At 40.3% G+C, this 16,102-nt stretch overlaps 1 protein-coding gene across 6 annotated transcripts in view; it reads right to left on the bottom strand.

Moving 5' to 3' along the window:
* Positions 1–14,612, bottom strand: part of LCOR (ligand dependent nuclear receptor corepressor) — a 124,181-nt gene extending 109,569 nt beyond the window's left edge. For 2 of the 6 annotated variants that reach the window (XM_061402958.1, XM_061402967.1), the window contains exons 1-2: positions 13,775–13,971; positions 13,415–13,488 (exon numbers count right to left, since the gene is read on the bottom strand). In XM_061402958.1, the coding sequence (XP_061258942.1) occupies positions 13,415–13,488; positions 13,775–13,860 (160 nt within the window). In that variant the 5' untranslated portion in view covers positions 13,861–13,971. Of the gene's footprint in view, positions 1–13,050; positions 13,116–13,414; positions 13,489–13,774; positions 13,972–14,518 lie in introns of those variants that run through there. The other 4 variants (XM_061402961.1, XM_061402959.1, XM_061402962.1 and 1 more) reach the window with 4 other exon arrangements.
* Between the last annotated feature and the right edge of the window lie 1,490 nt (positions 14,613–16,102).

The raw sequence follows: 16,102 nt of genomic DNA, 5'->3' as shown, positions 1-16,102 counted from the left end.
TTCAAATAATATATCTGATAAGAGCTAACAAGCAAAATTTATAAGGAACGCATACAACTCAAAAGCAAAAAAACCCAATAACAAATCCCCACAATTTGATTAAAGAATGGGCAGAAGATATGAATAGACATCTTTCCAAACGAGACATTACAGATGGCCAGCTGGACATCAAAAGATGTTCTATACCATTAAGCACCAGGGAAAGGCAAATCAAAATCACAATAAGATAGCACCCCCACATCTGTCAGAAGGGCTATTAGCAAAAAGACAAGAAAAAACAGATGTCAATAAGGATACTAAAAAAAAAAAAAAAAAAAAAGGAGCCCTTCTGTACCACTGCTAAGAAAGTAAACTGGTGCAGCCACTGTGGAAAACAGTATGAAGGTTCCTCAAAAAATTTAAAAAGAGAATTACCATATGATCCAGCAATTCCACTTCTGGGTATTTTTCAAAGAAAATAAAAATGCTAATTCAAAAAGATGTATGTCAGAAATTCCCTGGTAGTCCAATGAGTAGGACTCTGTGCTTTCACAGCTGAGGACCCAGGTTCGATCCCTGGTCAGGGAACTAAGATCCCACAGCCACACAAAAAGGCAAAAAAATTATGCCCATGAGCTGCAACCATTGAACCCTCAAGCCGCAACTACTGAAGCCTGCATGCCCTAGAGCCTGTGCTCCACAGTAAGGGAAGCCTCTGCAAGAAGAGGCCCATGGCCCTCAACTAGAGAGCAGACCCTGCGCTCCACAGCTAGAGAAAGCCATGTGCAACCAAGACTTGGTGCAGCCAAAAATCAATTATAATAATAAAAAAAAGAATGAAATCTTGCCATTTGTGAAAACATGGATGGACTCATGGCATCATGCTACATGAAATAAGTCAGAGAAAGAAAAATACCCTATAAGCTCTGTTAGATTTGAAATAATTGAACAAACAAGCAAACAGACAACTAACCAAGCTCGCAGAGAGAAAAGACTGGAGATTGTGAAGAGTGGAGGTGGAGTAGAGGGTAGGGTGGTGGGTGGGAGAAACGGGCAAAGTCTTAAAAAAATAAAACAATAAACAAAAGAAAATTCATTTACATTATTTTATATGAAATGCAGATTATAGCTATTATTAGCTAAATGAAGCCAAGTTTCTCTCACCTTGTGTTTAGCTAATATTCTTAGTACGAAAAGTTACCAATATTATTTTGCATGAGTTTTAGGAGCTATTGCCCATTCCTTACACATCTTGCTTTGTCCTTAAACAGTACAAAGACAAACATCTTTGAGTACATTATTTACCATTTTATAAGACAAACAGGTTTGAGTACATAATTTAGCTTAGCTCTCTTACCCTGCTATACACAATGTGAATATTCTATTTCCTAATGGATTTCGTGTCAACTGTCTCCACACTATTCAACAGTAAAAATCAACACAGTAATTTTTCTTAAAATACTATAATTAGGTTCTCCAAGACCTTCTCATTTTACAAATAAGGAAACCAAGATACAGAGAGATTAAGTGATGCATTTGCTTAAAAATCATACAGTCGTAGTCATACTTATGCCAGAATCCAGTGCTCTTGACATGAGGTTTTACCCACTCCATTCCACTGACCAAGATGCAACTACTGTTTAACCTAATACAATATTTTGTGTTTTTTTAACTTAGGAAGAAAACATGTAGAGGCTCTCTTAGTTGGCAAAAACCAAAAACTGAAAATGTTTTTGCTATTCTATCCTGTAGGATATACCAATAGATGTAATGTTAATAACACACGTTACTACCATTACAGAGAAATTGTAAATATGCAAACGTTTTGGAGAGACCAAACACAGTGCAACTTAAAATCCAGAGAGATCAATCCAGAGAGATCACTGCTCTCTATTGCAAAAAATATTTAAAAGAAATTAAACTGTATTATTTTCAGAATATATCCAAAGCACAAATCTTATGGATCAGAAAGTTTATTTTAAGGCCATCTATTATTTATTAAGCAAAGACAAAGCTCTTTGCCTCCTTCTCAATCGTCGCAACCTTCCTACACAGTATTTACTACAGAAATAAACTGAAATTTCTCTCATCTCGTGGCTGGTAAAGTGTGAAGATAAATTTGTACCCAAGTCTGCCTGACTCTGACTCAAAGCCATGTTTTAGTATTGCTTTAATATATGTTTCCAAAATGGGCCTGTTATTCTTATTATATCCAAGTATTTTCAAAATGGGCCTGTGAATGTGGTTAACAGTTGGAGAACTGAGAGGAATTAAACTTCTGAATGAAGAGCACATTTAATTATCTCTTCTATTTATCAAGATACAATCTTTAAAGGGTTAACTAGATATGGATAATATTTGAAATGCATTTAAATTTATCCCCAAAGTTATTTTTTTAACATTATGTGTCTTATCTATTAAAAGTTCAAATAGTCTTCATATGCTGCTAAGTCGCTTCAGTCGTGTCCGACTCTGTGCGACCCCATAGACGGCAGCCCACCAGGCTCCCCCGTCCCTGGGATTCTCCAGGCAAGAACACTGGAGTGGGTTGCCATTTCCTTCTCCAAGTAACCTGGTGTAAAAAAATAGTCCATCACCAAATAAATGGATAAAGAAGATGCAGTATACATCTACAAAAGAATATTACTCAGCCATAAAAAAGAATGATATGTCGTCATTTGCAGTAACACGGATGGACTTGGAGAGCATTATGCCAAGTGAAATAAGTCAGAGAAATACAAATATCGTATGATACCACTTATATGCGGAATCTAAAAATACAGCAAACTAAGAAATACAACAAGGTAGAAGCAGATTCACAGATAAAGAGAACAAACTAGCAGTTTTCAGTGGAGAGAGCAGAGAGATAATATAGGACTAGGGGAATTTTAAAAAGCTACTATGGGATTATATGAAATTATGTACGTGAAACTTTTGAAAATTGTAAAGCACTAAAGAATTTAAAGAATCATTCGACTTTTAAAATTCATAAATAGATAAAAGCCAGAGAAGACACAAAACTATTTCCTTGCAGTACCTCTAAATAAAATTGTTTTATGAACTTAATTAACAATGATGCAAATAGAAAATAGTCACTGAAAAAATAAAGCTCAATGAATATATTTATCACTAATCTCTGTCTAGTTAATTTCATTCCCTTAACTATGACCAACATTTTTCTACTTCTAAAGTCATTCTTATCTCCATGGGCTTCTGAAGATGTCTGTTTCCTGAGACTAAAATACACACACATATTTTTTTTTAATTAGTTCAGTTTACTTCTCATTTGATGTATTCCAAACATAAATAGATTTATGTTATGTGCACAAAAAGAAAGGAAAAAAATGTGTGTAAGAAAATGAAGATATATAGAGTAGGGAAGAAAACTGAATGAAAAGCTACATCATGCAAAAGCAAGTTACTCACTTCTAAAAGAACGTTCTTGGCAGAATCCTAGGCTACATTATCGTATCAAACACTTGAAATTCCTATTCTGTTATCTGAGAGCAACTATCCTTTTAACATCAAGTTTTATAGAATGCAGCTTATTTCATAATCCAATTATATATAACAGCAACAATATCATTACTATCATTGCTTATACTTCTCAAGTCACAGAAACCAGACATCAGTGGCAGCATGATTTAACAACAGATCCTTGTTTCTTCATATAGCCTTTACTTTTTATCTTTTCTGCTTCTAACTGGATACATACTCATATTCTTCAAATCAGCTGATTTTCTCTCGATAAAAAATATCTCAGTTCATTTCAGTCCCTCAGTTGTGTCCGATTCTTTGTGACCCCATGGACTGCAGCATGCCAGGCTTCCCTGTCCATCACCAACTCCCAAAGCCTACTCAAACTCATGTCCATCGAGTCAGTGATGCCATCCAACCATCTAATCTGTTGTCCCCTTCTCCTCCCACCTTCAACCTTTCCCACCATCAGGGTCTTTTCCAATCAATATTGGAAGAGTCAGTTCTTTGCATCAGGTGGCCAAAGTATTGGAATTTCAGCCTCAGCATCAGTCTTTCCAATGAATATTCAGGACTGATTTCCTCTAGGATGGACTGGATGGAACTCCACGCAGTCCAAGGGACTCTCAAGAGTCTTCCCAACACCACAGTTCAAAAGCATCAATTCTTTGGCGCTCAGCTTTCTTTAGAGTCCAACTCTCACATCCATACATAACTACTGGAAAAACCATAGCCTTGACTAGATGGACCTTTGTTGGCAAAGTAATGTCTCTGCTTTTTAATCAGCTGTCTTGGTTGGTCATAACTTTCCTGCCAAGGAGTAAGCGTCTTTTAATTTCATGGCTGCAGTCACCATCTGTGGTGATTTTGGAGCCCAGAAAAATAAAGTCTGACACTGTTTCCACTGTTTCCCCCTCTATTTCCCATGAAGTGATGGGACCAGATGCCATGATCTTTGTTTTCTGAATGTTGAGCTTTAAGCCAACTTTTTCACTCTCCTCTTTCACTTTCATTGAGAGGCTCTTTAGTTCTTCATTTTCTGCCATACGGGTGGTGTCATCTGCATATCTGAGGTTATTGATATTTCTCCTGGCAATCTTGATTCCAGCTTATGCTTCATCCAGCCTAGCATTTTGCATGATGTACTCTGCATACAAGTTAAATAAGCAGGGTGACGATATACAGCCTTGACGTACTCCTTTCCAGATTTGGAACCAGTCTGCTGTTCCATGTCCAGTTCTAACTGTTGCTTCTTGACCTGTATACAGATTTCTCATATCTAAAGAATATCTAACAAAATGTTAGATATTACTTGCATGCATGCATGCTCGGTCACTACAGTCGTGTTCAACTGTTTGCAATGCTATGAACTATAGCCCACCAGGACCCTCTGTCCATGGGATTCTCCAGGCAAGAATACTGGAGTGGGTTGCCATGCCCTCCTCCAGGGGATCTTCCTGATCCAGGGATCGAACCCACATCTCCTGCCTCTCCTACACTGCAGGCAGATTCTTTACTCACTGAGTTATCTGGGAAGCCCCAGACATTTCCATATAGTTTTAAGAAATAAGTCCTATCGAGTAGTGTCATAAATACATAAATATTTACTAATCAATTAACAAAAATGAACCTCTCACTTTTTCCTAAATAAAGTTTAAGTCCTCAGGAAAAGGAAAAAAAAATAGCAAAAATTGTCTGGGTCATGAACATCTCTGGTTCCTTGTCTTTGCCACAATATCAGCTTACTTTTTATCAGTGTTATTATATCAGAATTCTCCATTAATTTACATTCTCTTGCTTTTAAAAAAAAATCAAAAGCTATGGATAATTCAATCTTCTTAATAGTTTAACAATCTTGTTCAAGTTGGACTGTCATTTATGTGGGCTAAGTATTTTTAGAAAAATGAAATCCCACACAGGTTTACAGCTACTGATAATTCCTACTTATTCTCACTTAATGTGGAAAATTCTAGTTGCTCTTATCTTTATTTATGAATTCACCCTTGTCTATCACCAATAAAATATAACAGTCTTTGATTTGTATATGTTATATAAAAATTAAACGGAAGTTCTTTGTCTAAGGAGAAGGGGTCAAAGGGAACTGTTATCTTTTAGATAAAAATGTATGTACACTGGTAGCCATAAGCCATGGGTCTTAAAACGGCTATCAAGAGGCTATATGGATCTGCCTCTCTATATATCTCTATTTTAACATGCCAAAATCTATTTCAGTAAATACTGCACAGTAAAAAGCTATCCATAAAAAATATACGTATGTATACATAAACATTGATTGTACAAATCTGACACGGAACACAGCCCTACCCACTTTAATCATACCTGCTTTTCTTTTGAAAAAGGTATACAGCAAAATTTCAGTACCTCTAAAAAAATTGTTAGAAAACTAATCCATATTATCTCATTGTTTTCACCCTGATGTATTCTCTTTCCAGAATAAAAACACGATCTAGATAGGGTATCTAACATATTCAGTATTATAAAACTATCACTGAAGATAAATGTAAGGTTTCCAATAGGTAAATGGTAAGGAAAATTTTAACACACTGGTCACTGAACACAGGGCATGTATTAACTAAACCATTTTAAAAGATATGTTAATTACATTAAACACTCATGGAAAAAATCACCAGCTTAAAGGTTTTTTTCAATAACTACTCCCAAAGATTTATGGACTTCTTAGCCCACCCTAATCAGTTATTTTATTGGATCAAATAAGTTAAATCAATGCCCATTTATACAAGATAAACTTTGTCGTCTTCCTTACTAGCTGAATGAAAATTCACTTAACACATATGACGAGATTAGTAAGTATTTGTATCATTAATCATGCAATTAAAAAGCCACATTTCAACATGGGCACATATTCACAAACATTTAAGTTCCTCTTGCTTTTTATTCTTAGTGAAGGCAAGGAGCTTTCCATTTTATTTTGATGGGAATTTCTCTCATTTACCTTAAAGACAGGTGATGCTTGAATTACCAAAATAGTGTACATTTAATAACCTGTCAAATTGCTCCTTCCTCGTCTCAGCAATTATCTACTACTCAGGAACTTCCCCTTCCATCACACATTCTGAAACACTTACTGACAAGTACCAAGTCTAAGCCACAGTCAAAAAGTTAGAACTGAAGAAGCACTTGACTAAAATCTAAGAATCCTGAATCTTGACCTCAATCGTCTTTACCCTGTTCACCACTCTGTCCCCATCTGAGGTCTGTGGGAAAAATATCAACAGAAGAAAAGGCCAGGTACCCACACCCTGTTAACATAAGGGTTTTGTTACAAACTTCAAATTGCCCTGTGAACTAAGCTGGTCCATGTGAAAGGCTCACCTGGCTATCCTCTGTTGTCTTTCCTCTTCTGAGCCTACATGAATTACGCTGTAACACGAAATAACATTTTTTACAGTAAATTCACATTTTCAGATGTGGGGTTTTCTTTTACCAAGCAAGACACAACCTGTGGACCCTTTTAAAATTAGTTGTTCTTCCCCTTTACATGGGGTGTTTAGGAGAGGAAAAACATGACTGTACCCTCTGGAAATCTCTAAAAAGTCAACTAATAAAAAGTATATAATAATCATTTATTAATAATGATAAAATAAACTAATCATAAAACCAAACAATAGTCAACAGACTATCTTAATACTGAGACTGAAAATGCTCATCATACAGCAGTCTTTCCAATAATAATTCTCATGGGAAATAATATTGGTGTTCACATCTTCTAACCCAAAAAGTCAGTCATGATGTGTATTACCATTCACAGAGGTAGAAAACTACTATATAATTTCATACAGCAATTGAAGCAAATTAAGTTAAAAATTTTGCCTATGAAAAAGTTCAGTTCTGTTTTACTTTTACCTGGGAAGTTAGGTTAACTATTTCAAAAATTAAAATATCATAAAATTATTTCTGTGGATAAGAGGGAAGCATTTACGTTAAGGGAAATCCCCCTTATTACTCGAAAGTTATCACTCAGTTTCCCAACTGACCAAGTTTTTTAATGCCCATCTTTAGCACTTTAAGTTTCTAAATTAAGATAATAATATAAAGTAGAAGTTTTCTAAAAAAAAAGTATATAAAATGTGCGAGGCAGATATAAGACAGTAACACTATGAACACTAGACATAGAACAGAGTCAGACAAGATGTCTATACAGAGAAAAGATAGCCTTCTCCACCCAAAGCTTGGTTATGTACTATCCAAAACTCAGGCACGCAACAGATTCAAATAACATGGTTTACCACATTATCTGAACTTGAAATATGAACCCTCACTAAAAAAGGCAAAAACATAGATGATCTGGATAGCAAAGTATATCTGCATTATACAAAACATCAAAGAACAACTTTAATAGTTCCTAGAAGAGGATGTTTAAGGAAGATTTTCCTGAGAAACTCTGGTTCATTCTGATCATTGCTACCATATTCATTATTTGCCTCATAAGGTATGCTGCAGATTATCTTCTAATTATCAAATTGAGGGTCCGATGAGAAAAAAAAGTTTGCAAACCATATACTGATATGGGTCTCGTATCCAGAATATACCCTTACAACTCAACAATATAAAGACAAATAACTCAACTTGGTGGCTCAGTGGTAAAAAGAATCTGCCTGCCAATGCAGGAGACTCATGTTTGATCCCTGGGCCGGGAAGATCCCCTGAAGCAGAAATTGGCAACCCACTCCAGTGTTCTTGCCTGGAGAGTAGCATGGCACGGCATGGACATTCAGGTTATTTCCAATTTGGGGCTTGTTATTAGTTTGCTAGGTTTGCCATAACAAAATACCACAAGACTAGGTGGCTTAAACGACAGAAACTTATTATCTTATAGTTGTGGAGGTTTGCCCACAAAGATTATTATGTTATATTTTCATTTTGATTAAGTTCAAAGTGTTTTCTAAATTCCCTTTCAATTTCTTTGACCATGGGTTATTTAGAAGCACGTTATTTGGTTTTCAAAAATTAGCTTTTCTATAGACCTTTCTGTTGTTGATTTCCAACTTAATTCTATAGTAGCCCAAGAACATGTTGTATGATTTCAGCCCTTTAAATTTATTGAGACATGTTTTATGGCCCAGAATATGATTAGTCTCAGTAAATGTTCAGTGTGCTCCTGAGAAGAAGGTATATTCTGAAGTTGGGATGGATGGAGTCAAACAGATTGATAGTGTTGCTGAAGTCTGCTAAATTTTTGCTTATTTTCTGTTTACTTAATTATATGAAATTAGACATTAGCAAGCTTCCCTGGTGGCTAAGATGGTAAAGAATCTGCCTGCAATGCAAGAGACATGGGTTTGATCCCTGAGCTGGGAAGATCCCGAAGAGAGGGGAATGGCAAGCCATTTCAGTATTCTTGCCTGGAAAACTCCACAGACCGAGGAGCCTGGCAGGCTACAGTCCATGTGATAGCAAAGAGCCAGACACAACTGAGCAACTGGACAAGGATCTGAACAGACATTTCTCCAAAGAAAATATACAAATGGCCAACAAGCACATGAAAAGACATTCAACATCAACTGTCATTAGGGAAACACAAATCAAAACCACAAAGAGATACCACTGAATACCCACCCACTAGGATGACTGTAACCAAAAAGACAGTAACAAATGTTGGCAAGATTATGGAGAAACTGAAATCATCCTCCATTACTGATGGGAATGTAAAATACTTCAATTGCTTAAGAAAACAGTTTGGCACTTCCTCAAAGTTACAACAGTTACGTATATGACCCAGCAAGTTCACTCTGAAGTACATACGGAAAAGAAGTGAAAACAAATGTCCACACAAATAATGTTGCTAACGTTCACAGCAGCTTATTCATAAGAGGCAAAAAGTAGAAACAACTGTCTCACAACTGATGGATATACAAAATATAGTATGTTCATACAATGCAATAATATTTAACTGTAAAAAGCGATGAAGTGCTGATGGATGCTACTACACGGATGCATTCTGAAAACAAGAAGCCAGACACAAAAAGGTCATGTTATAATACTACATTTATATGAATTGTCTAGAACAGGCAAATAGATTGCCAAGGACTGGATCATAGTAGAAATGCGAAATGACTTGTAACCAGTATAGAGTTTCAGTTTCTTTTTTTGGATATGAAAGTATTAAGACAATTAGATAGTGATATGTGCACAACCTTCTCAAAAAACTAGAATCTACTGATCTGTATACATTAAGAGTGAATTTTTACAGTACATAAGTACATATCTCAATTTTAAAAACAAAAAAATTAAACTCAGGGTATGGACCACTGGACTTGGGATACTTCCTGCGAACAAGAGTCAATAAAGTTAACGAACGGTTCACACTGGGATTATTCCAAAAACAATATGCAAGTGTAAGAAACATGAACAAGATTTTTTAAAGTATTTGGAAATGAAGTAAAGATAATTTGGAGGGTAGTGACTAACAAGTCTTTAACTTGAAACTACAAAAAGTAACAGCTATGTTTATTCACATCTACCCAATACCCAGATTCCATTCAGCAGAAGGGTGGACACAAAGGAAATAAGAATCAAAAGAGAAGTTCAGAAGCACACCAAAGCCGCTCTGCTGAGCGTTCTGAGCCAGTCTGCAAAGCAGAGGGAAAAAAAAATCTCATTATTTTATATATACCTTTATTTGCTACAGAAAATATTCTTTTATTGTTTCCAAATACCAAATACAACCTCTAAAAGATGAAAATTTGCCAATACTAAGTGTACTTTAAGAATGAATATGCCACTGATTTTAGGGAAAGCCAAAAATGAGTTTTGTGCAAAGTACAGCTTCCAAATGAGTGAGCTTACTTAGAATGACTGTGAATGACAATATTGTCTCTGCCAAGCTGAGTTAAAAAACAACTAATATTATTGTAGAGTTTTACAATGGAATCCTTAAAGGAAACAATCCTCCCCTGAGCTAAGCAGAGAGGTGTGTTGCACACCCCAACTAGCCTAACAATGAGACCACTTTTTAACCTGTACTAGAAAATTCAACAATTTATCTCTGCAAACCTATAACCTATACACCCCCTACATGAAACAGGGACTGAAGTTTAAACAGGTAACTCATTCTTGTCCTTTTATATTTCTGCTTGTTTCACATGACAGGAACGCCTTTTCCATTTTCATCAAAATGAAGCAAAAATCCACCACCTTCTTCATGAAGCCTTCCTTCATCATCTCAGGCCATTTTTTTTCACTTCTAAATGCCCCCAGAACTTGCTTGCATCTATCCTACGGCACATTTTGCCTTGCACTGTATACACTATATTTTAAATAGTTGTTCAAGGTTAAGGCAACTTCCCCAATATCTCTGTTCCCTCACAGTGCCTGATATACAAGACATATGCTTAATAAATATTTAAATAAAGTTTGTACTCAACTAACTGCCTTCTGCTCCTAAAAACAGCACTAGTACAAGCAGCTAAGCAATTAGGCAAGTACTCAGAAGTGGCAAGTCCCCACAGACATTAAATACCTAATTTTCACTCTAGAAGAGATTCCATGCCATTCTGTGTAACTCCATGAGGCTAAAAAAATGGCATTATTCAGATGCTTCCTATAACTGCTCCAGCTATAAGCACATTTGAGGCAATCGGAGCAATTTAAAATAACTCTGTTAGTCAGAGACTCATCCAGCTATCCTTTTTCCAGCAAGCTAGAACTCAGCTGAAATCATCACAACTTTCCCTACATTGGGAAGAGTTTTTTGAGAATATAGCAAGGATGAGGAACAGCCAAGCAATAAGTTACATCATATCACGCAGCACAGAGAACCTTGATCTTCCCAGAATGGAAGCTCTTTCTAGTCCCTGAGGACTCAATAATCAACTGGCTACCAAATATCCATCTTGATCATCATCACTGTCTGAACCGGCTAACTCCAATTCAACTAAAACTTATAACGGAAACACCAACACCTCCACTTCCACCTCCACAGTCATGACCCTCACCTCTTTTCCAAAAAAAAGGTGGGGGGGAGTATTAAATTTTGGAAATGAGTGAGAATTCACTTGTAATCCAAAGACTGCTATAAATTAAATATCATTTAGAAAGCAATGACCCTAAAGTATTAAGATAACCAGTCAAGAGAATCAAATAGAGGATTAACTGTTCAGAACCAATCCCATTAAAATAAAAGAGGAATTATTACATTTGCTAGTGACAGAGCTGCCTTTGGGACTGTATATAAATAAAGATCACTGCCACCTCTCTTGCATGTAGAAAGTTAACGCTACAATTTACATAGAACTGTCTTCTTAAAGAACAAAATTACATACAATAAAAGAGAAAATATGAGACCCAACTGATTTTAATTGGGATACTATCAACTATGTATTACTCCTCAGATTAAAATACTGATCTGCACTCTGGACTCTATAATCTCCTGAACTTTACTACCTTGAAAGTGGAGATTTAGAGTTAAAAAAATGCTTTTAAGGAAACTGATAACCAGATTAAAATCCTCCCTCAAAAAATGAATCTAAAATTTGATATTCAACTCAGGTATTTACACAAGGATTTTATTAGGGAGAAAAATAAAAACACTTTGTCAAGCAGCAGTAACTCACCACTAAGACTAAGCAATGACTGATAAAAAAAAGTGGGGGGGGGGGGGGCCTGAAACAAGAGGGAAGAACTCTAAGCAAACAATAAGATAAACAACCATCTAAACCAAAGCAACAGTAATTTAAGAAATCTATATGGTTATAATTATCAATTTCATTATCTTTTAAAAACTAAAAAGTCCCTCTGAAAAAAAGTCATTAAAAAAGTGAAAGAAATAAAAGGACTAAAAATTCTTCAAAATAATATAAGGATTCTGTATTAACTCACAATTCTGAAAACTCATTAATTTCATGTTTCTCAAAACCTCTACATGCCTTATAAGGTCTCTCATATGACAGTTACAAATAATACATTATTTTAAAAGTGCTAAAGCTGATGTTACATTTTAGGAAATGTAAGACAGACTTCAAAGAATAAAACCAGCAGAGACAGAGCAGAGTAAATGATAACTGATAACCAAAAGGCTGATTCCTGAAGGACAGAGCTTGGATTAGTAGGAAGGAAATTTTAAAATATAGCCACAACACAAATTACGCCAAAAAATGGATTTATACCGTTACTACTCACAAAAGTATGTTTTAAAATGTCACTTTTAACCTGTGGACAACCAAAGTGATACCAGATACCTTAGAGCATTGTTGCCTATATTAATTTTGATTACAGTCTAAATCCTAAACAAAATTCACATACATTTTCATAATGAAACGCCGTAAATATGGAAAGGTTTATGTTCTCTAACTAAAAGTTACCTTATTTTTCACTTGTTTAAAGTTTCAGTTTTGTTTTTCAATCTATTACAGAAAATATCCCTTGCGGGACGTTGTAAAGGGCATACCCTCCTGTCAAGCCAGAAAGCTCAAACACAAAGACACTGAGCTAACCAAGTGCTGTAATTCTTCCAAACTGAGCTTCTCCACACCCCCCTCTACCCTTCCCCCCAACAGATATGTCTATTAAATCAGTGTCTGTTCTCCCCCTCGCACAACAAAGAGAACTTCTCACCGCATGAAATTGCCGCTGAATGGACACCAGAAAGCAGGATTTGCATAATTCCTTCCAACGAAACCCTGTCGGGAAGGAGGGGATGAGGGGCCCAAGCGAACGGACAGAATCTCCTAGATTCTGTTGGGAAGACCAAGATTATTCCCCACGGTGGGGTGGGGAGGGGTGGGGGGTTCGAATTCTGGGTCTCCCCGAGGACTGGGCGTGGGGGACGGAGAACGACGAGACAGTATTTCCCCACACATCAGCAGCACCGAAGCAAAGATGGGGAAATAACAATGCTGGGGGACAGGAGAGTCAGACACTGGACGCACTGGGGCTAGGGGGCGGCGGGCGGAGCGGAGACACCACACGGGCCACTTACTTTTTGGAGGGGGGTTAAATATATGAGTTAAGCCCTTATGGTCCCGCCGGCCGCCGCACAGAGGGAAACGGGACCTTGGGAGAGAAAAACAGACAAAACACACAGTGTGAGAGGCGCTGCTCCGCCGCCCGGCCCCTCCCGGGGCGACCCCGTCCACGTTCCCTCTGCCCGCGGGGAAAAAGCCACCCGAGGCGGCCCAAGGTCCGGGAGGCGGGCGGCGGACAAGGCGCTCGGCCAAGCGGCGGCTGCGGAAAATCTCCCAGGAGCGGACAAGACCACTGCTCGGGTTTCCCGGTCGCACCCGGTTCCATCCCCCTTCCACCCGCTGCGCACACACCAAACAGAAATACACACACACACCGACCCGAGCGTCGAGGATTAACTCCCCGGCCGCTGCCGCCGCCGCCGCCCGCAGAGGAAGTGCAGCCGCTGCCCCCCGCGGCCATGACACCCCACTTGGCTCGGTCAGGCGGACCCGGGGCCTGTGACAGCTCCGGTTCCCTCCGCCCCCATCTCCACCTCACGCTTCGCACACGCCCGAGCGCCGGGCGCCCGCCCGCCCGCCGCCCGTGCACGCGGGGACAGGGGCGCGCGCCGCTGCCGCGCGTGGGGGAGGGGCTGCGTGGGACGCGGAAGGCGCCGGCCAGAGCGGAGCAGGAGGCCGAGCCGCGGCCCAGCACGCTCCCGGCTCCAGCGGTCGGCTTTGCGGGACCAGCGGCTGCGCCGCTCCCGCTCCAGTGGCAGCGGCGCGGGGCGAGTCTCCACAATAAGCCGGCGGCGGCGCCGGGCCGCCGGGCAGGGATGGAGGGAGGGAGGGAGGGAGAGGATAGGAGGGGCACGCGCTCCCGCCCGAGAGCCCGCCCCGGGAAGGGCGCGCGAACGGGAGGGGCCGGAGCGCGCGCTCGGGCCCGAGCCGGGAGAGCCCGCCCGGAGGTCGCGCGCGCCCGCACTCCGGGGGGTGGGGGAGGGGGACGCCCAAGCCGAAGAGGGCGGGCGGGCCGGAGCAGCAATTGCTCTGTCCCGGCTCCCTCCCTCCTTCCCTCCTCCGGGGCGGCCGGCAGCGGGGCGGCCCAAGGGCCGAAGGCTGCCGGGAGAGGGTCTCACCTACACAGTGAATGAGCTTGTGGCGCCACGAGTCCAGTTCTTGCCGAAAGCCGCGTCTCTCAACGGAGCATTGCTGCCGCCTACACACCCTCGCCATCTTCTGCCGCCCGCCCGGCCCTGCCTCCGCCGCGGCCCCGCGCACGCCCAGCCGCGTCGCCCGGGGCCGCGCACGCACCCGCGGCCCGGGCGTCGCGCCTCCCGCCGGGGGCGGCGCGGGGGCAGGGCCGGCCTCACCTCGCGGTGGCCCCGACGTGGACCCGGGGGCGGCTTGGGCGCGCGCCCTTCCCGCACACAGCGCAGCGCGGCAGTTTCTGCGGTGCTTGCTTCTCGGCCGTCTCCGGCTTCCCACGTCCGGAGCTCGGCCCCACGGGCCTCGCGCCGCAGCCGCGCTGTCCCCCAAGGCCACGGCTGTCCCTGCTTTTCCCTTCCCGGTGCTTTTTGTTTCTTAAATCATCCCTGTTTATCATTTTCAACCTGCCTGTGGCCCGACACCAACTGTTGCAAGTTCTGTGTAACTGCTTCTCTGAACTTCTAGGTCGAAACTGTTCCTCCGAGGAGCCTAAGAAGCTGAGTTAAGAATAAATGCCCGGATGCCCGTGGAGGCACTGAGCCCAAAAGTTTCCAAAGGTGAGAAGCATGCATTTTATTAGGTTATTGAAAAGCAGACGGCATTCGTAAACCCAGTAAAAAAATTGAAATCGACCGTCCTAAATTTTGAAAACTATCAGCAAGGCAGATCACGGGCAAAATTCTAAAGTTGGCGTATTCAGAATCTCTCCTGTGTTGTATGGAAGGGATTTTTAAAAATTGTGCTAAAGTGAGACTATTTCGAAAGAAGACAACGATAATTAAAGCAGAGTGTTGGGAAATGGCTTAATATTTAAGGAAAGGACTCGAAGAGAAATATTTTCGATGGCAAAGGGGATTTTCAGGTGAAAACCTGGAATAATTAAAGCACCCTGTTGAGCGCACAACCTATGCCACTTAAACGCAGTGCTGATCTTAATTGCTGAACTGTTAATTAGGGAGAAAGAGAAAAAAGATGAAAAGGGAAAGAAAAGTGCAGGGGCAGGAGGAGGGGGAGCAGAATGCAAAACCAAAAGGAAAAACAGTAAAGATCCCCTTTACCAATAGGCCCAGTACCCTAGGATTCGGGCCTCTTCCCTACTTTTGCAGTTTAAGATTAAGGATGGTGCATTCCTACTTTTAGATATTTAAATTTAAGTTTGAAGACTTGATTTTAATTACTGTAGAAGGTAACACAAAGTCGTTAAATACTTGACTTCAAGGATCCCATTGGTGTATTGATTTTTACCTTTTCAAAGGCTTTGGTCCTGATTCTCTGAACCAGGCACTTGTGGAGTGGTGCGTCCAAAGAGCTGGACTGGGCGGGCCTCTTGAGGAGGAGGGGTTTGAAATGTATGAGTAGAAAGGTACTTTCAGCACCCCCAAGTTTAAAACCATTGATTTTCCCACAATTCTCGAAAGTCCAGAATACTTCATTGACTTCAAAGTACGTCAACAGAACATGAACAAACTATTACCTCAGGACGTATTCTGTGTACATGAAACTATTCTGAGTCA

The sequence above is a fragment of the Bos javanicus genome, chromosome 26 (genome assembly GCF_032452875.1).
Source record: "Bos javanicus breed banteng chromosome 26, ARS-OSU_banteng_1.0, whole genome shotgun sequence".
NCBI lineage: Eukaryota > Metazoa > Chordata > Mammalia > Artiodactyla > Bovidae > Bos > Bos javanicus.
This window is presented reverse-complemented; position numbering and strand designations above follow the sequence as displayed.